The sequence below is a fragment of the Mobula hypostoma genome, chromosome 12 (assembly GCF_963921235.1).
Source record: "Mobula hypostoma chromosome 12, sMobHyp1.1, whole genome shotgun sequence".
Lineage (NCBI taxonomy): Eukaryota > Metazoa > Chordata > Chondrichthyes > Myliobatiformes > Myliobatidae > Mobula > Mobula hypostoma.
In genome coordinates, this window is record NC_086108.1 from 33,248,840 (window position 1) to 33,270,515 (window position 21,676).

The following is a 21,676-nucleotide window of genomic DNA, read 5'->3' on the forward strand; positions in this document are numbered from 1 at the left end:
CGTTAATGAAAACATCCTAAACTAGTAAATACAATTAATTTTACGCAATCTTTATTATGTAGGTGACATATTTTCTCAGATAGTGTTTTCTATACATCATAACAAAACAATGGGGGACTTAAGATATACTTATTACAGGAACATTATTAATACATAAATAACAGCCAAAATATATTGATAAATTGATTTTAATTTAACTAGAAATACTGTAGTATTCTGATAAACAACTGACCATTACCCTTGTTCAAGTATGGACACGTACCTTACAGTCTGAAGATTTTCATCACCACTCCTTTTTTTAAAAAGTGTTCTGTACTTAAATTTCTGAGAAAGACGTGCCTAGTTATTTTTTCCCGCCCTCTGTGAGACAAAAGCTTGTTCAGAGGGGCCATTACACATGCTGCGCAATTTCCTCATACTATCTAGACGTTCAAAACCTCAGTTTTGATGTTAACGAAGGACTACCTCTTTAACTGGCTAGAATTGCCCCAAAATTCTCGTGAACTTTTGCTTTCAAATTCCCCTAACCACGAGGCTTCGTTACATAACTTGTGACTTCATTTTGTTCATTCAGTATCATGATTTTTTTGACTAGGGTAGTTATGCCTTTAAATTTAAATGCGGCTCATACTCTGGACATTACCCATTCAAGTCCCCTTCTCTGTCCCTCCCTTACCACTTTGATTCATGGAAATCAAGTAGCAGAACACAGTGAATTTTTTTTTAAAAAGGAAGTGTGTAGTGGCGATAATGGAGAGAAACAGTCGCAGTTTTACAGCCCATAGGCCGTGATCTTCACAGAAATCAAACGCTCATTAATTGACGTTTGCTACACAGCGAAGAGTGAAGAAAGGGGCCATCATACGGTCTGAATCACCAACTGTTATGCCGTCTTCTCTAACGCTCCCTACCCTGCTGAATATTTGCAGCAACTGTTCCTAAGCTAAATATCCCGACGACTGCCTAACACAGCCATTTTATACAAGCATAGGAATAATGGCTGACACGCATGCGCTATCCCGCGCATGCTAACGTTCACCAAAAACAAACTGGTAAAAATAGTTCTAGATATCCATGGGAATACAGGGGTTCATAATGCATATAGAAGAAGAAAACGAAGTACTTAAACCCGACAATAGTTTATGCCCTTCCTCCCATGAGCCACCGCGGTGGTGGCTCGTCGCCGGAATCTCTCCGTCTGGGCCTGACCCGGGTTTTGTCCTTGCACCCAAGTGACCCGTTCACTTTCTACGGTCACCATGAGTACTATGTGCGCTGACACCATCCTGATCGTCTTCATCTCGGTCTGCACCGCGCTCCTGGCTGAAGGTGAGTGGGCTTCGTGCTGGCGACCTGCGCCCGTGTCTTGGCGGCCTGCACGGTTTGTAATGGGGAAAGGGGGAAGGGAGAGTGGTTGAATGCTCTCAGATGTTGTGCGGGAAATAGAAATACAGTATTTGCAATAAATGTTTTTCCTACTTATGGTCAAATTCAGAGGTTGTCGAACCCTTTGGAACAGCTGGATATATTTATCAAACAAGGGAATTTCTGATTTGGGCATTTCAAGAGGTCATCATCATAGAAAAAAATGAATAAAGTTAATGATCATTTATTAGAACAATAGGAGAGGTTTGGAAAGGATCTGCTTAAGTATGATTATCAAAACTTTTTAATAATGGATAGAAATGGGAAAGGATAACCCAAACAATGTTGTGCTACTGACAGGGATACCAAGAAAATCGTTAATAATCTTTTAAATTAAGTTTAAATGGGTAAATTAAACACAACAGATAAAGCAAGTCTGTTGCTTGGACTTGAGGACCTGAGTTAGAGGGAAAGGTTGAATAGGTTAGGATTTTTTCCCCCTGGAGCATAGGAGAATGAGGGGAGATTTGATATAGGTATACAAAATTATGAGGGGTATAGCTAGGGTAAATACAAGCAGATTTTTTTCACTGAAGTTGGATGAGACTAGACCTGAAGGTCATTGGTTAAGGAGAATATGTTGAACTTCTTCACTCAAAGGGTAGTGTGATTGTGGAATGAGCTGCTGGTGGAAATGGTGAATATGTATTTGATTGCAACATTCAAGAGATGTTTGGATATGGATGGGAGAGGTATGGCGGGCTATGGTCTAGGTACAGGTCAATGGGACTAGCCAGAATAGCAGTACGGTGCAGACTATAAGAGGGTCTCTCTCCGTGCTGTAGTTTTTTAAGACTCCAAGAGAGGAATTTGAATGCTTTGTGATTCTGCATGATATCAGAGCTATTCACTGAACGTTTGGAAAAACTTTGAAAGCCAGGTGAACCAATAGCCCTTGCCTGCTCCCTGAACCTCAATAGTTTTTATGTAACAGCATGAATTACTTCATCTTACATATTCGTGGCTCTTCAGTTTAATAACTGTGGCATTTTTGAATTGTCTTTGATGTAACCTGTAGAGGGGAAATATATATATGTTCATCTTTTATTTACAGGCATCACCTGGGTGCTGGTGTACAGAACTGACAAATACAAACGGCTAAAAGCTGAAGTGGAAAAACAGAGCAAGAAGTGTAAGTATTAAACAATCAAAAAAACAAAGTAAATGCTGGGAATATACAGCAGGTTAAGCAGCATATATGAGAGAGAGCGAGAATAACTTCTCAGTTGAGGTGATTCTTCAATCAGGAGTTGATGCTTTTATTTGGAGTTAGGAAAAGTTAGAATAAAAATGTTTTAAATTGCAGATAAGTGGGTAGAGAGAGCAAAAGTCTAATTAAGTAACAGAGATTGCGATGCATTGATGGTGGTCTGAAAGAGGTCGTGAAGGCTTGTTAATTGTAATTGATCGGTGTGAAAAATGATACAAGTAGGTGCTGGAGGAGGCTGCAGATGCTGAAATCTGGAGCTACAAGCGATCAGCTGAGGAGAAATGTGGGTCAAGCAACATCTACGGGAAGTTGTCAATGTTTTGGGTCGAATCCTGGCATGAGAATTTATTGGAGATGAATGATAGAGGAGTGGAGGAGGGGGAGAAAAAATGTACTGGAAATTGGAAATAAAAAATAATGCTGGAAGTATCCAGCAAGTTAAATAGATTGGCAAGGGAAAATAGTGTTCTAGATTGATTCTCTGTCATCAGAACTGGCCAGTTCAAAAATCAGATGTGCCGTGCTTAACTACATTTTGTATATCTAAATTTTTTTTTGTAGGAAATTATGGATTCATCATTTCCTGTATCTCATACCTAATGCCACTTCCCAGTTTTTCTTGCTGAAGCCTAGTTGGTAATCTTTGCTCTGTGCCACCTGATAGCATTGTTGAGCATTGCATATTCAGTGCTTTTGTGTTTGTACGTATAAGCAAGTACGTTTAATGCTGGGCACTTTGCAACAGCTGAGATACAACATGCTGTTTTGTTCAACTAACTTCATCATAGCGTCACTCTACATGAGGGCTGATGAGTAAAATTCTAAGTGCTCATATCATTTAATCTTTAGTTAAGTAAACATTTAGTATTTAGTTAATTTTGCAGTTACATCTAGTCTAGCATACTTTGTCAAAGTGAATCTGTAAAGTTCGTTTAAGAAGTAAAAATTTTTCAGCCACCCATTTACACTAAGCCTATGCAATTCCATTCAATTCCCCCTATGTTTCTGTTAACTTTTCACATGACCCTCCCCCCCCCACACTGCAATTCCCCAGGGTCAGAACTTAACAGCCAGGGTCTTTGAAAGTTAGAGGCCGCAGTCCTCCTAGCTGTGCTACCCTAGTTCTTGTTATTTTTTATTCTGTGAAAGTGGTACCAGGCTGTCTTGAATTACTGCCCTCTTTGTAACCACACTGTGGTTATGCTTAGGGATTTCTGATATGTTACTATATGTAGTGCCAGCAGTGGCGTCACTAGCGGTGTCACTTGAAATATCACTGTTTTAAAGGCTTCTGAGGAACTTGGAAGCTGATTGGTTTCTCACGCTATTGTTGCTCCAGGCATTCTCTGGATGGTAATATTCGTGAGAGAAGTGCTGCTGAACTGAATTGCCATAGTTCATCCCATAGATTATTCAGGGCTGCAGTGCACTTCAAATTGAAGGCATATTCATTAACGGGGTACCCATCAAATAAACTATTGTAAATGCTGTTAAAATTCTCAGGTAAAATGCAGTTTGCTTATATCATGCATGATAGAGGCTTTAAATAGTGAAGATTTGACATAAACTCTTGGCCTCACAATCTACCCGATCATTGCACCTAATGGTCTACATGCTCTGCACTTTGTATGTAACGCTGCGTTTTGCATTTAGCTATTGTTTTCCCCTGTACTACCTCAGAGTACTTGTGTTCTGAAATGGTTTTTATACACGTCCCACTGTAAGGAGTTTGTACGTTCTCCCCGTGACTGGGTGGGTTTCTTCCAGGTGCTCCAGTTTCCTCTCACAGTCCAATGATGTACTGATCAGTAGGTTAATTGGTCATTGTAAATAGTCCAGTAATGAGGCTAGGATTAAATCGAGGGTTGCAGGGTGGCGTGGTGCAATGGGCCAGAGGAATCTACTCCACGCTATATCTCAATCAATAAGTAACTAAATGCCTTGCAAAACAAAGTTTTTCACTGTATCTTGGTGCATGTGACAATAATAAACCAACTCCAAGTTTTCGATCTCAGCCTTGCTTTTGTAGGTACATTGTTGAAAGGGTGAATTTAATTCCATTCTTATTCAGAGCAATCCTAAATTAGTGGTGAGGGAGTTAACAACATGTTTCTTTGAAGGTTTTGGGAAATTGACTTTTTAATTTTGTACTTGTGCAATATGAATATTATCTGTCAATTAATCTTGCATGGACATCAGTCATATTCACCTGAACACTTCTCCTAGACATTTGTATTAAATAGGAACATAATGGGGATAGCTTGATGTCCACTTAATTCAATTTCTGGTAATTATGATTTGTTTTATTGTTTTCTTTCTCAACAGTAGAAAAGAAGAAAGAATCTATTACAGAATCTGCAGGGAGGCAACAAAAGAAAAAAATAGGTAATTATCAGCTGAGTATCTCAAGGTGACAGTTTCACTTCTAAAGAATTTTCCTATAATTCGAAATGTGAGAGATTTCACAAACAAAGAAAATTAGTTTGTCTGCTTACTATTCTGTGAGTGATTGTTCCTTCGGATTGTTTTCAGTGGGGTTGTTCAGCGGACAGTTTCTAATCTTAAATTGGAGGATGTCAGTGCTGTGCAGTAGGGTGATCTGGAGAATTCAACGTGTTGTGCATTTTAGAGATGCTCTTCTTCATACCACTGTTGTAACACATGGTTATTTGAGTTATGGTCGCCTTCCTGTCAACTTGAATCAGTGTGGCCATTTCTCCTCAGATCTCTCTCATTAACAAGGCATTTCACCCATGGAACTGCGGTCTACTGGATGCTTTCTTTTGTTTTTCACACCATTCTCTGTAAACTTGAGAGACTTTTATGCGTGAAAATCCCAAGAGATCTGCAGTTTCTGAGATACTCATACCACCCAGTCTGTCAACAATCATTTCACAGTCAAAGTCACTTAGATCACATTTCTTTTCCATACTCATGTTTGGTCTGAACAACAAGTGAACCTCTTGACCATGTCTGCATGCTGTTATGCTTTGAGTTTCCGCCACATGATTGGCTGATTAGATATTTGCATTAAGGAGCAGGTGTTCCTACTGGAGTGACCACTGGGTGAAATAGACGAATGGAAATATACAGGAATCTATATATAAGCCTATCCTTTTTGATGTTATTTTCAGAAAGACAAGAAGAAAAACTAAAAAATAATAATCGGGATCTTTCCATGGTAAGTTGATTTCTCTTTCAAATGACAACATATAGATTATGCTGGTTCATAGAAAATGTAACAGTTTCCTTTTGGAGAATATCCATCTGCGCAATTTGCTAATTATACATTTCATTTGTTTAATTCTGCTTTGCTAACACTGGAAACTATAACAATGAATGGTAATGAAAGAAATACAGCAAGGACTCTTTGAGATTATATTCCATGTTGTAATTTAGAACAGGAGCATTTTCCATATAAAAGTTGTAATTAATCTAATCAGCATGGAATCAGTCTCCAAACTAATATATAGTTCTTTAGAAATTACTTAATTATTTGTTAATAATTTTCATGATTTTGTTAGGTGCGAATGAAGTCGATGTTTGCTATTGGATTCTGTTTCACTGCTTTGATGGGCATGTTTAATTCTATGTGAGTATTCCCAAAGCAATTTCCTGCTTTTGAGTAGGTACTCTTTTGTAGTTAAACAAATTGTTCCAAGTCTGTGTAAGGATCAGGAAACTGATTTTTATTTGTGTATTTTTCACAATAGACAGCCTTGGCATCGCAGAATTTTATAATAGATAACTGTTGAAGTCAGTTTCTGCTTTTTTTTCTCTTTGTGTTACTCAATACTACCTTTGCAAAGTTAACTTTAGTACTCCAGGTAGCAAAATATCAATTGATATCATTTTGCCTTGATTTGATAACTTCGTAGACAACTTACTGACATATGATATTCACTAAACTGCAGATGAGAGAGATCAGTTATTCTAATTCATGTGTAATCATTTTATTAAAAGTGCAGTGCATTCCAGTTAATTGAGACACAACAGGACCAGTACATTTTGGCCCAATTAAGCGACTGCCCCAATTAGCTGAATTTTCACGGAAATAGTAAAAAGGTATTAAAAAAAAAGATGTACTACTGTTTAACTGAGTAATAATTAATATATTTAAATGAATTGCAGAACAAATTGGAGGACTACCAATACCTCTACAGTATGATAAAACTGTGTATTAGTTCCTAATAGTCATCAGTGGAGGAAATCATCTGCCGTGTAAAGGACAAAATCAGCACAGACACCCGATAATGGGCTGCCTTGTTACAATGCTTTAGAGAACTGCATCCTCCAAATTTTCATTTTCATTGTAACATTCAATGTCAACACCTTCAAATTATTTGTAATTCCTAAGTTGCTGAAGTAATGAAATCATTTCACTTTTACTCCCGGCCGTTCCTGGCATCTCCAAGCCTGAATACTTGACACAGTGGTGAGCAAAACGGTTCCAAATTGTCTGACTACTTATTTCTCACCAACTATCAGTGACAAAAATTACTACTTTTTGAACACAAACACATGCAACTTATGCTATTTAAAAACTGTTCACTCTAAGCATGGTATAGTGTCTAGTGGCCATGCAAGTTCACGTGACTGATGCTAGTTAGAAACTGGTGACAGTCGCCTGCCCCAATTAAGTGGCATGGTATCCCAAATTTTAAAAAAAAAGAATCCTGGCTATTTTCTCGATTTAATTTTTGTTCTTTAAGAGTTGACCCAAATAAACAGCTGCCCTGATTAACCAATTGCCCAATTAAGTGGAGTCTGCTGTATTCAAAATGATTGCTGCTGCTGCTGCTATTGGATTTATAAATGAGATTATGTTGTTATTGCTGAAAACACAAAGAATATCTGTGGGCATCTGGAGTTACCGGTTTGCTTGTGGTACCCAGTGATACAGATTTATATGGACCCCAAAAAAACAGGTATTTTAAGGGTCTTACTTTCTATTGCCGCGATGGCTAGTTTGCAAATGTCTTTCAAACAATTACTACATGTCATTTATGTAAGTACAGAATCATTTATATTAAAATAGTCTCAGCAACTGAGTCAGCTGCAGTGACATGTTTCAAATTTTCATTTCATCTTGCATGAGTTTGCAAAATTGAAAGGTGAGACAACCCTGATGATGATTGAATTTTTTCCAGTTATTTTCCTTTGTTTGCATACTTATTGCTGGTGCTTTTGTGGCTTTAGTCCTTTCCTTTTTCGTTAAATGCTGGATCATTGGGAAATAATTCTTATGATCTTGAAATGGTCCTTATTTAATATAGCATACTTTATTACCTAAAGCCATTCTGTGTCAAACAGCCAAATATTTTACAGTGGGATTCACAGATGGAAAATATTTGGCCACCTCTGCAACCTGTGTAATGTGGTGCAGGTTGTAAATTTCTACATGCCAATTATGTTTTGTTAATCAGTGTACATAATGGGAGGCCTTCATTGGTCAGGGTCAGGGTCAACCATGGATGTTGCATCCCAGCTGTCTAGATACACAAGCCAGGGCAGTGCACTATGGAGAACAAGCTGTTGCCCATGTAGCTAGCTCCACCTCTCCATGTATCTGATGAACCCAAAGGAACCATTGAGACTGATACAGTTTAGCACGAGTGGTGTCACAGGAGTTGCCAGTCAATGTTGGAACTCAGCACAGACTGCCTTAGGGACTCCTGTTCTGATTTTTCCCTTGGGGTTTACTCCCAAAGCTTTCCTTGTGAGTGGGTATAGCCGCAAGGCAGCGGATGTTTGGGATCGAAGTGTTCCTTCTCCTAGATGAGCTGCTGACCATGGCTGATGAGCTCCACCTGCCCAAAGCAAGGTGCCGGTAACCTGCCTTTGCCCCTACTCCTGTCAGTAGAAACGGTTCTAAGCCACTCCTGATGGCCAGGAGCTGGACTTAGTTGTCAGGCTATTTGAGATGCATGCTATTGGGAGCAATTACCAGCCTCCTCCCCGGACTAAACAACCTTAAGTATACAGTATATAGTAGATGTTACATTTAGCTCCTGCTTTTTGTTCACTAATCCACGAAGGTTCTCCCACAGATGTAAAGGTGTAACTCACATTTATGAGCAGAAAAAAATTTATATTTTTGTGATATCTTGAACATGGGCTGCTGCTGAAAGTATTGATAAGTGCAAATCAGTAAATGATTCCATATCAAATTGTGTACAGCGGCTTGTATGATTTAGCTTGGCTATTAATAAAGGAAAATTTTGAGAATTAAACCCTGTTACCATGAAATACGTAGTTGTTGCATTTGAGGACATGTTTCATATCAGAAATAAGTTCTTAAGTTTTCTGTCAGGAGACTTTGAACTTTTAATTTTTACCATTCCTGAGAGAGCTGCTATTGCAATAACTGAAGCAAGAGATTCTGGTAATAGAAGTGGAAATTGCTTGGTAAGGAAATTGTGATAAAACTTCAAGGTCAAGTTCACTTTTGAAGGATCTTTGACCTAAATCTTTAATTGTTTCTCTTGTTGTAGATGCTGCCTGACATGCTGAGTTTTTTAAGCATATTCTGTTTTTATTTCGGATCTTCTTTGTCTACGTTTGACATTTAATGCCATATACTATTGATCCCCCACACCATAAATTTTCTGTGGGGCACTTTTGAACAGAAACTCATTTGGACCAGGCATATGAATATCAAGGCTACAAGAGCTGATCAGAGGCTGATAACCCTGCAGTGAGCGACATGCCTCCTCATATCCTTTTCACCATCTACACAGCACAAATCAAAAGAGTGATGGAATACTTTCCACTTGTGCAGAGAGTTGAAGATAGATTGAGTGAGCACAGGTTTGGCAGACAGAGTATAACATTGGTAAATGCAAGGTCTTCAACTTTGGAAGGAAAGGTAGGCGATTAGGCTATTATTTAAATGAATGCAATGTGCTGTCATGCAGCAGGACTTGGTGCTTGTGCATGAATTAATTTATTAAGTTGGCTTGCAGGTGCAGTAGGTTGTTAAGAAGGCAAATGGAATGTTGGCCTTGATTGCTAGAGGGATTGAATTTAAAGTAAGGAGGCTATACTGCAGCTCTTCAGCGTACTGGTGAGGTTGCGCACAGACTGCTGCATGCAGTTCTGGTCTCGAGAATAAGAAGGGATCTTATAGAAACATAAAACTATGAAAGGCATGGATAAGATGGAGGCAGAAAAGTTGTTTACACTGCTACGTGAGAGTAGAACTAGAGGACTTGGCCTCAAGATTTGGAGGAATACGTTGAGGACCGAGATGAGGAGGAACTGTTTTTTCCAGAGAGAGTAGTGAATCTGTTAAATGCTCTGCCCAGGGAAGCAGTAGAGTCTACCTCATTGAGTACATTTAATACACAATTAGATAGATGTTTGCATATTAGGGGAATTGAGATACATGAGGAAAAGGCAGGTAGGTGGAGCTGAGTCTGTGACTAGATCAGCCATGATCTTATTGAGTGATGGTGCAAGGTCAACAGACAAGTGGCTTACTTCTCCTATTTCTTGTGTTCTTATGTTGTATGGGTGATAGCAGCAGCAGGTATTCTCAAGAAGTGCAACACTATTTTGTACAAATCAATCTGATTGGCATCATTAATCAAGCTAAACATTCATTCTCTCTGCAATAGTTACATGTGTGCATCTTCAACTTGTCCTTTCTTCTCTGAGAGTATTTACAAAGACATTGTGTTTACTAAAAAGGAGGACAAGAGAAGCAAATGATTGGGACACCACCGGTTGCAGGAAGTATATTGTCTTTTTCCGTATATCACTGGTATTGATACTTACGTGACCGGTTTAGTTGAGTTTCTTGCTTAAGGTCTCCCTGCAGGATATTTATGGTAAGATGATATCAGTCTTGGAACTTCCAATGTAATAGCAGTCTACCTTCACCAGAAGCACTGTAAGTGATTGATGACAGCAGCTAATCTCCACTTTATATGCTGGTTTTAATTATATCTAGATTACGAAGAAACACTGCTGATGGGTGTGGTCACGAGTCAGACCATCAGTTCTATCTTTCTATGATAAGCTTTAGAGAAATTAACATTTAGAATGAGAAATGGCACAGAATCGGGACCTTCCCTAAATTGATTGTATGGAATGATGGGGGTATATTTATAGTATGTTTCTTTTATTTGCTTTCTCTTGGGAAGTTGATTTGACTTTGTTTGATTTCCTATGTGATTATTTCATTTTTAGTCAAAGCTTGACGATCACGTATTAATATGAAATGACACTACTCGCTCATCTGAGATGGATATTTTCATGAGGGGACTTAACAAGCTTTTGTCAAGTTTGAAATTGGATTCGTTTTGAATTTAATCTCAACATCCTATTTTAATAAGGGATTCTGAATTCAAACTCTTACACATAATAACTTTAGAAAAATAATATTTCTTGTACCTTGCAAAACTTTGTATTTTTGTAAATTTCATTTTGTATTATACAATTGGCCTTCATTATTCTCTTTCCTTTGCAATACTTTCACTCCTTTCTTTGCTTCCCTGTATTTTTGTGAAGTACAGGAGATAAGGACAAGAATTTACGTAAGGAAAATTGAAGTTGATTTTTTCACATTTTTTTCAATACTTGACAGGTCTTCTCAAGTGTTTCTTATTTGTAGCATCAGATAAGCTCTCATCCATGTGTTGATTCATCATGTGGCATGCTTTTGTTGTCATTGATTATATTATCATGGGATAAATAGAATGGAACTAGCTGGTTTGCTCAGTGATTTTCAGTTTATTGGATGTCGCTAGAAATTTTGAATAATCTTGTTTTCTCTTCCCACCTTTTTGTGAACTCAGGGACACAGTGGAAAAGTAGATCAGTTAACATGATGTAAGTTAGAATGAGGAACTCTGCAACTTCAGACAATGGTTCAAAACCTCTTCCATTCTGAACCACATTGTAGGTCTTCCTTTGTAGTGTAATGTTCTCCATAACAAACAATGCCTATTGGGAGGAGAAGATGGTGACGCGACACAGCGCGCACGGCCTCTCTGGTGATGAATATCTGTAATCTGTCAAGTAGGAGGCCATGCACAATTCTGATTTGATGGAGGCAGACGTGAGAGCACGGAGGAACATCTGGTGAAACTTCTGAAATGCCTGCTTCGCTGCCGCCGCTACTGTGTGATCCGAAATCTCCAGAGGGGAAGGCCCCGAATCCTCGGCTTTGCCTGTTGCTTGGCGGCCGGGGCCGAGGTCGAAGCGCTTGGCAGAGATGGTGCTCGGTGTCGGAGGGCTGGTTGGAGGCACGAAGTTTTCGGACAGACTCAGAGTTGGACTGTGGTTGGGTGCTTCCAGGATACTGCAGCGGCAAGTTTGCGGCGCTGGAAGCTCATGGCAGGGAGAGTTTCTCCCTTCTACCATCTGCTTGAGATGTTGGGGCTATCGGGACTTTGAGACTTCTTTTTTACCGTGCCCTTGGTCTGCTCTTATCAAATTATGGTATTGCTTTGCACTGTTGTAACTATATGTTATAATTATGTGGTTTTTGTCAGTTTTAATCTTGGTCTGTCTTGTGTTTCTGTGATATCATACCGGAGGAACATTGTATCATTTTTTAATGCATGCATTTCTAAATGACAATAAATGAGGACTGAGTGTCCTCATAATCTAATCTAATCTGTGTAATGTTTTGAAATCAGCTGATTAATTAGTTTCCTGTTATTCAGATATGTCAGGATTTCTGAATATTTCCAATAGTTGAGTGTTAGTTCCTTTGAATGACATGACAAGTGAGAACAGTAATGAATCCCTTGTGAAAGGTGCATTGTTTTCAATGCCAATGCATCTGACATATTTTGAGGTTCAGAATCTTTCATCCTGCTTATGTTTAAGCCCCTCCCATTGTAACATAGATATCAACTGTTGTCGAATATTCCAAGTTACTTGTGATTTAAAGGACACTGCTAACATGAAAACAAGGCTGATCCAAAACTGAGTATAGGCCATTTAGACTCCACAGTGTATGCATAAATGTAGCACAAAATGTAAGCTTAAAGTTCAAAGTAAATTTATTACCAAAGTAGGTACTGTTTATATTACCATTTACTACCTTGAGATTCATTTGCTTGCAGCCATTTACAGGAAAAAAAGAAATGTACCGTTTTTCATAAAATTCTACCATTAACAGATTGGTAAGGGCATCAAAGGTTACAGAGAGAAGGCAGGAGAATGGGGTTGCGAGATATAATAAATCAGCCAAGTTGGAATGGTGGAGCAGACTCAATGGGCCGCTTAGTGTGCACCCTTAAAGGCAACTTCCATGTGGTAGTGTCCCCATACTTTTACTGCCCTTGTCCTTCTAGCTGGTAAAGATTGTAGATTTGGAAAACGCTGCCTAAGAAATCTTGGTGAGTTGTTGCAGTGCCTCCTGTAGATGGTACAAACTGCTGCTCCTGTATGTCGGTGGTGGAGTGAGTGAATGATTATGAATGGGGTACCTATCAAAGGGGCTGCTGTGTTCTGTGTGGTGTCAAGTTGTTTGCGTGTCTTTGAAGGTGCTATCTTCTGGGCAAGTGGAGAGTATTCAGTCACACACTTCATGTCAACTGTGTGCTCGGTGTACAGGCTTTGGGAAATTAGGAAGTGTATTACTCACTGTAGGATTTTTGCCTCTCACCTGCTCTTGTAACCACATTGTAAATATGGATGCACCAGTTCATTTTCTAGGCAACATATTCTTGTTTTATACACCATTAACTTTTAGTTTTATGGGTGTCTTAATGTTTTTAATGGTTTTATTGGTTTGAATGTCTTCTTAGTAGTAACGATATAATTCTCTTGTATTTTCTCAGTCATATGTTCTTCAATCTTTTTAATATAAGTTGTTTTTATTTTATGTGCACAATAACAATGAAACTTAAGTAATCAATGCAAATTTCTGAGTTGTTAAGTCTATGCTATGGTGTGTTTTAAGTATGACTATGATTAAATTGCTTAATATTTGCTTTCTCTCTATTGTTTTTAGATTCATAAGCTGACATATTATGCTAATACATATTGGGTCTTTGATTATCTTTAATATTTTATGTGCACAAACCTTCACGTTTCTAGTCATGAAGTTATGAACTTTTGATTACCATATGTAAATTCTAGTTGTTTTCTTCTAGATTTGATGGCCGAGTGGTCGCAAAACTCCCATTTGTCCCTTTGTCATACATCCAAGGATTATCCCATCGCAACCTCCTTGGAGAAGATTACACTGATTGTTCTTTCATCTTCTTGTACATTTTATGCACAATGTCAATTCGACAGGTAAGCATTGTTGACTTCAGGAATAGAAAATACAGATTAGAAATGAAATAAAATGTGGGAATTAAAGTCAATATGTTGACAGCACTTGGCCATCAGCCAGATGCAACAGGAAAGTAAATTCTAACTAGATGTCCATCTGTAAACTCACAGTTCACATAAAAATGGATTTTTCATAGTTATTTCAGTGTTTGGGAGGTAATAATTAGTGTAATAAAATTCTAGATGTAGAAGAAATTGTAATGCCTTTGTAATTTGGATTTTTTTCATTTAATATCAATTTAAATGTCATGCTAGTGACGTCTTGGTACACTCTTGTTCTGATATGACTTGCACAGCATGGTATTTCGTGTAAGGGATGGCTGTTTTAAAATCAACACCTTTCTCTTGAGTTTATCTGTTTATAACTAACTTGAATTGTTAAAGTTATACTTCACTTCTTGATCTTTCCAATTCATCTCTGCTTTCTCATATTTCTGTAGTTTAACCCAAAGGCAACTTCTCTCTGGACTTTGTATTCTAATATAGTGTTTAAAGTTTAAAACTTTAAATGAAATCATCGTACTGATACTTTGATTGTTTTTCTTCCTTATCATATTTGATTTTGTAGTGTTAAGTAAATATTGTTTTGTGTATATTTAAAAGCATTTAAGTTCACTGAAATATTCTTACTGACCGTCATGAAAGAGAGGGGAAAAGTCTAAATGGTGCCGTGAATTGTTACTATGCATTTCTTTAGTGTTTAGAAAATACAGATGTACTTTGGATTCAGCATCAATGATAACTAATTTTTGCACTGGAGAGGAGAGAATGCAGATACTGGAATCTGGAGCAATGATGTGTTGGAGGAAGTCAGCAAGCCATGCAGCATCTGTGGGAGGAAAGAAATAGTCAATGTTTCAGGTTGAAAACTTGCATTAAGTCTGAGTACAGAGGCGAGGTGGCCAAAATAGAGAGAAGGGAAGTGGCAAGATGGGATTCAGAGGCATCAAATGTTTGTTCATTTCCATGCTGAGTTTCTTCACCATTTTGTGTGTTACACTGGTTCCAACTGTTTGTCTCTTTAATGGTTCCCATTCTCACTTCCTTTACTTATCTGAATCCAGCTCTGGTAGTACTTTGTTTTCCTGCTTGTCTCCCATCAGCAGCTGTTTCCTGTCGTAACACTTGCATCTCTCACCCCATCTTGCTCCAGCTTTTTTTCAAATTTTGACAGCATCCAGCTATCATTCACCTGCCACAATCTTCCAACTCCACCACTGTTCACCTCCGCAACCTGGTACGACCTACTTGCTTTTCTCAGTACCTTCCTCAGTCCACTGATTGCCTTGGAATCCTTTCTTACCAGTCCCCTCCTCCTCTTTATGGTGGCCATCTTGCCTCTTCACTCTCAATCCTGTTGCAGGATTTTGACCTGAAACTCCCATCTATTCCTTTCCTCCCACAGATGCTGCATGACTTGTTGGGTTCCTCCAACAGAATGTCTATTGAACTAAATTTCCCCATCTTTATATGTATTAATTCAATCTTTCTTTGATTATACATTTGTATTTAAAAGTTTCTTGTTTTGCAGATAGAACTAAATTTAGTTTTTGTCATAAATATTATTTTAAAATAAAATGTTTGCAATTTTAAAAAATCTTTCCCAAGTGTAGAATATCTTAAAGTGGTTTATACCCAATGAACTGCCTTTTGAAGCATAGCCATTATAAGGGAAATGACAGCCAATTTGCATGTGGCTAGATACCATGAGTAGCAGTACAATGAGTCTGCATTTAATTATATTTATTGAGGAATAATATTGATTCGACAATGAGACAGAACTTGCCTGCTTTTCTAAATATAGTGATGGAATAATTTGCATTTAGCTGGAGAGGCACCTGAAGCCATGACTTGGCATTTTTTCTGTAAAAGCTGCAATATTGCATCAATCCTATAAAGCATGACATAGCAATCTATAGTTTTGCGCTAAAGCCTTTGAAGTGGAACTTGCAACCTTTTGGCACAAGACAAGGATGCTGCCAACTGAACTACTACTGACAAATAGTTACTTTGCAAGCCCTTAGTTATTAGGATATGTTGTTAAGCTGAGTACAGATGTAAACAATTTTTAAAGTATTGTACACTTTATAGTATGTTTGCAAAGCCAACATAATTGATACTGTTTATTAGCAAAATATTCAAAGATAATTTAATAACTTATAATTAAAGATGGATACAATTGGAGTAAATCAGAAGGGTCGACTCTCTTGGAGGGTTGTCGAAACTGGGCAGCACATATATTAAAACTGGAATGATGCATGGCCCCTGCACAAGTATGACATGCAAATTCATGAAGCTGTGCGGTAGTGTGGCAATTAGCACAAGCTGCTGCAGCTCCCGTGACCCAAGGTTCAATTCTGCCGCTGTCTGCAAGGCATTTATTTGTCTATCAGTGACTGTGTGGGTTTCCATTTCTCTTGCTTCTCACATTTCAAAGATTTACAGATAAGTGGATTAATTGGTCACATTGGGTGGCGTGGGCTTGGGTGGGAGGGGCCTGTTACTGTACTCTACTTCTAAGTAAAAATAGCATAGATTTAATATAATTAGTAGATTAAGAGAGGAAATGAGGACCTTTTCTGATGTGAAAGAGTGGTATGAATAAGAGTTCACCCTTAAAAGGTCAGATGGCAAAACCTTATCTTGGTGGTATCTTGTTGTATACTTGGAGAATTGTAACCTAAGGAAAGGAGGAATGAAGTTGGGTAGCTTTTTTATTTTGGACCAGCTTAAACATAATGGGCCAAATGGTCTCCACTGGTGCTGGAAGTTTTTCATTATGCTTCTATATTCTGTTTAGTATATAAAAATGTGTTTGCCTCTTTAATGAAATATCTGTAATTCGGTGAAGGTCAACATTTCAAGGGAATGAACTGATTTTTCATTTTCACCATTAGTCTGCATAATTTTCTGAGGCTGAAGTTAAGAAAGATTCAAGCACTTGCATTGTCTTTGAATACAATTGCTTTCATTGTTGAAATTATAGGATCTAATTATACTTGTATATACTTGTGATTTAATATTTTCCTTTCTGCTTCTCAGAATATTCAGAAACTACTGGGTCTGGCTCCATCCCGTGCAGCAACCAAACAGGCTGGAGGATTCCTGGGACCACCTCCTCAAACTAGCAAATTCTCATGATGGAACTGTAAAATAGTATTGAACATCAAATGTCAGCCTGCTAAGACTCTTCACATCTAAAGAGTCAATTTAAATTCTTCCTCTTTCCATCAATAAGGGAAATATCTCTTGGATGCCGGTATGTTGAAAGGCTTTTGCGTAAAATGTAAATGAAATGTGATGGTTCTGGAAACAAGAAAAGATACATATATGATTTGCAGTTTAAAGGTTGTTCACACTGTTAAACAGTCCGTGCTGAAGGCAGGTAAAACTTAAAAGTTCCAAAGCATGAAGATTATTCCTGATGTTTGCATCCTGTTTACATCAGGAATGTGATATACACATTGAACAAAACCATGTTTTATCTGAAACAATATTTTTTAATGCATGGACCTACGAAATGCAAGATTATTTTGTGTCAGGAATGAATAAAAATATTAATTTAAAGTTCAAGTTGTGGTCAGAGTTTTTTTATTATCATAATATTAAAAGAATAAAGCTAATTTTGCCTTCACATTAGAGTTTGCAATAGAACCGACCTGTTGGAAAGGTAACGCATGTCCAAAAGCCAAAAGATATGGAAACTTAGTGTGGGAGCAATACAGGCAGTATTGAGAAACAAGTGTTTTTCAAATTGTTATTGAGCTGAAGAACATTTGCTGTAGTAAATTTAATATTTTTCCAGCTTCACATGCAGTACTCAGAGGCTGAGAGGTCCGCTGCAAACTTGGTATTTTTTTAATTACATAATGCATGTGAAATCATCAGAAAAAGCCAGCCAGTATAACTATCTCATAGTTTACATTTAAGATAGTACATATATTATCAAATTATGTATACTATATACAACATCGAGATTTTTCTCCTTACAGGCAGCTACAAAACAAAGAAATCCAATAGAATCCATTTAAAAAGATCATCAAACACCCAATGTAGAAAAAAGAACAAATCGTGCAAACAATAAGAAATAATTTAAAAACATTCAGAACTGAAGTTCACAAAGGTGAGTTCATATCCACGAAGCCAGTCATCAATGCAGCCAGTCCAGGAGCTCATTAGTTGCAGGTCAAAGCCTCAGTTCAGCACAGAGACGGGTAAACCTTTCCGAATGGACGTGGCACAGTGGTTACTTCTTTTAAGGTCTTGAAGCCTCTGCAATTTTTATGGGAATGCTCCGAGAACCTGCATTACTTGCTGGGCTAGTTGACCTTTAGTGTCATTGTATATATAAAATATGAGAAATGAGAAGCATCCTACTATTGTTTACGTCTAATAGTATGTCACGTCCTTGGCACGGGTTCCTTGTCTTTTCAGCTGGGGACTAGTACATGAAGATTTAAAGGAGAATGCTTTGAGAGTTAGAATAGAAAGAATCTGTGGAATGACATAATTTTAAAATGATATATCTGCATATTTGTGACAGTAAAAGATCTGAAGGTATTACTTAAAAAAAATTCTCTTAATTTCTTTACACACCATTGTAAATATATTGTTTGTGGACTACGCTGCCTGTCTAGACAACTCTTAGGAAAAATAGCTCATCAATATTCAAAGTTCAAAGTACATTTGTTATCAAATACACAAACTGGATATAACCTTGAGATCTGTCCTCTTGCAGGTGGCCACAAAACAAAAAACACAATAGAATCCTTAAAAACCCCACAGAACAAAGACCTTCAAACATCCAATGTGCGAAAAAAAGAACAAATCATGCAGACAATTAAAAAGTAATACACAGAACATTAACCACAGAGTCCCCGAAAGTGAGTGCACAACCACTTTCAGTGCTGGTCTAGGAGCCTGATGGCAGCATGCCATAACCATGGAGTCAGTCCAGTGCTGAAGTGAGTAAATCTCGCAAAAGCAGTGAGCTGAACACCAGTTTGTCCTTCACCCTTACCCTTGATGCCTTGATCAAACCATGCAAACAATAAAAAAAAGTTAACAAAAACACATGGAACATGAACAACAGAGTTCCCGTAAGTGAGATTACAAAGTGAAATATTAAAATAGATTTGTTTAGATTAGATTATGAGGACATGCAGTCCTCTTTTATTGTCTTTAGTAATGCATGCATTAAGAAATGATACAATATTCTCCGGTGTGATATCACAGAAACACAGGACAGACCAAGACTGAAAAACTGACAAAAACCACATAATTATAGCATATAGTTACAAAAGTGCAAGCAATACCATAACTTGATGAAGAATGGGCCATAGGCACCGTAAAAAAAGTTCAAAGTCTCTCGAAAGTCCCACATCTTACACAGATGGGAGAAGGAAGAAAACGCTCCCTGCCATGCCTGACCACAGTCCGACTCTGAGTCGTCCAAAAACTCCGAGCCTCCAACACCGAGCACCATCTCTGCCGAGCGCTTCGACCCCAGCTCTGGCCACCAGCAGCAGGTAAAGCCGAGGATTTTGGGGCCTTCCCTCCGGAGATTCTCGATTGCACAGTAGCAATGGCAGCGAACCGGGCATTTCAGAAGTTTCTCCAGATGTTCCTCGGTGCTTCTCACGTCTGTCTCCATCAAATCAGAATTGTGCACGGCATCCTACTTACAAATACGATATCATTTCACTGGAGAGCTGCACGCGCTGCATCGCATCCCCATCTTTTCCTCCCGCCTCAAGATTGGGAAATTGGAATATCTTGTGCATGACTACTGTTTTATGTTGAAAATTTTTATGTTAAAGATACTACATAAATCCAATTTAATTATATACTCTGTTACTTAACTTTGTAGTTTACACTTCATGTGCAAATAGTTCCTATCATCCTTCAATTATACTGTTAATTTAGCAGTATTGTTGCTTCAGCAGGTAATTAAGATAAATTTGATTTAAAGTCCCGGAATGGAACACACTATGTTAACTCAATGTTTTCCTCAGAGTTCATACAGGTTATATACTCCACCCTTTGCTTACAGAGGTGATGACAACTATCAATTACCCATTTGTACAAATCCCACAATAATTGCACTTTCCCACATTCTCTTCAGATTTCCTACCCAGCCTCCACCTGAGGTTCTACCATTCACCTGCACGCTGGCAGTAGTTTATCATGGCTACTTGAGCTACCAGCTTTTGTGTCTTTGGGATGTGGGAGGAAGCCTAAGTGATTGTAGAATGAGCAAACTCCATACAGACGGCATCAGAAGCCAGGACTGAACTCACATTGTACAAGTTAGAAGACTGCAGCTCTACTAGCAGTGCCACAATGATGCTGTTCATTTTTATAACTTAATTCCTAAGAAACACAAACCGTGGCACAGTAGCATAGTGGTTAGCACAATGCTTTGCAGTGCCAGAGATCAGTGATAAGGATTCAATTCCTGCTGCTGTTTGTAAGGAGTTTGTATGTTTTCTGCTCGACTGCATGGGTCCCCTGAGGATGCTCCAGTTTCCTCCCATATCCCAAAGATGTACAGATTAGGGTTAGTAAACTGTGGCTATGTTATGTTGGTGCCAGAAGCATGGCGACACTGGAGAGCTGCCCTCAACAAATTCTCAGACTGTTAGTCATTGATGCAAGTGACACAATATGTGGATTTCACAATATGTTTTATATACATGTGACAAATAAAGCTTATCTTTAGCTAAATACTGCCACATTCTGAATTATTTCAAAGTATACTTGAGATATTCTCACATATACATAACAGAATAGTTCTGATTTTGCACTTAGATAGTATAGGCTCTGATTGAGCATATTTTTCCCCTACATTCTGAAGCAGAAAAGCTTAATATGGGCATATAGCAAGTGCAATTCAGCTATTGAAGAAGCAAATCTCATTTATGCCGTCACAGCCTCATCATTGAAAACCTTTTTGTTTTCTTATTTAATGGACTTCAGAGGCCTGAAGAAGTTAGTAGGTCTGATTGTTAAAGGGACCATACCATTAGGCAGCCTGTCAAAATTGGCAATGATTGTGCTGATGTGTAACTATTTCACGCATCATACTATAGCTGTTTCTGAATGCGACTCAGTTTACATTTAATGTTCAAAGTTATTAAATAATTGAAATGAGTGCAAAGAAATAGATTGTCTAGTGGACTGGATCTCTTAAAATAATTTAAGATATAGTTTTCTAAAATCAAATATGTAATAATACAAGGAATGACTTTAAAGTGAATTATTTGTTTATACTGTATATCTGTAGTGGAACAGCTATCTTCATGGACATAATTCCTGAGGTTTGCAAACCAACAGCACATGTTGGTCTTGTTGGCAACACACACAGCACATAAGTGAATAAAAGAGAAAACAACAACTACTTCCGTCATATTTTCCAAGTTTTCCTACAGATGCAAACTGCAACAGTAATTTGAGTAAAAAGGAAAAGCTCAGTAATGTCTTTTACAACACACATTCGATTTTAAATGTAATTGTTTGATTTACTTCCATGGTGTAATATTAAAAGTAATCATTTCACATATTGGTATAATTTTAAAATTTCTGAATCAGAACTGCTTTCTTGAACTAACCCATATCTCTTGCATTTTTCATAGTCATAGTCATACTTTATTGATCCCGGGGGAAACTGGTTTTTGTTACAGTTGCACCATAAATAATAAATAGTAATAAAACCATAAATAGTTAAATAGTAAACAACAGGAA

At 37.9% G+C, this 21,676-nt stretch overlaps 1 protein-coding gene across 1 annotated transcript; it reads left to right on the forward strand.

The window, feature by feature from the left end:
- The first annotated feature begins 1,139 nt into the window (after nt 1–1,139).
- tmco1 (transmembrane and coiled-coil domains 1) lies at nt 1,140–17,501 on the forward strand. Its single transcript, XM_063063810.1, has 7 exons — nt 1,140–1,329; nt 2,480–2,557; nt 4,961–5,020; nt 5,770–5,816; nt 6,160–6,227; nt 13,750–13,894; nt 16,976–17,501. The coding sequence occupies exons 1-7, from the start codon at nt 1,260–1,262 to the stop codon at nt 17,072–17,074; spliced, it is 567 nt and encodes a 188-aa protein (XP_062919880.1). The 5' UTR covers nt 1,140–1,259; the 3' UTR covers nt 17,075–17,501.
- The last annotated feature ends 4,175 nt before the right edge of the window (nt 17,502–21,676 follow it).

Excerpts from the sequence above, each read along its gene's own strand:
- tmco1 (XM_063063810.1), top strand. The coding sequence starts at position 1,260 with ATGAGTACTATGTGCGCTGACACCATCCTGATCGTCTTCATCTCGGTC. Across the intron at positions 2,558-4,960 it reads GGAAAAACAGAGCAAGAAGT|TAGAAAAGAAGAAAGAATCT; the intron begins GTAAGTATTAAA and ends CTTTCTCAACAG. Across the intron at positions 13,895-16,975 it reads GCACAATGTCAATTCGACAG|AATATTCAGAAACTACTGGG; the intron begins GTAAGCATTGTT and ends TCTGCTTCTCAG.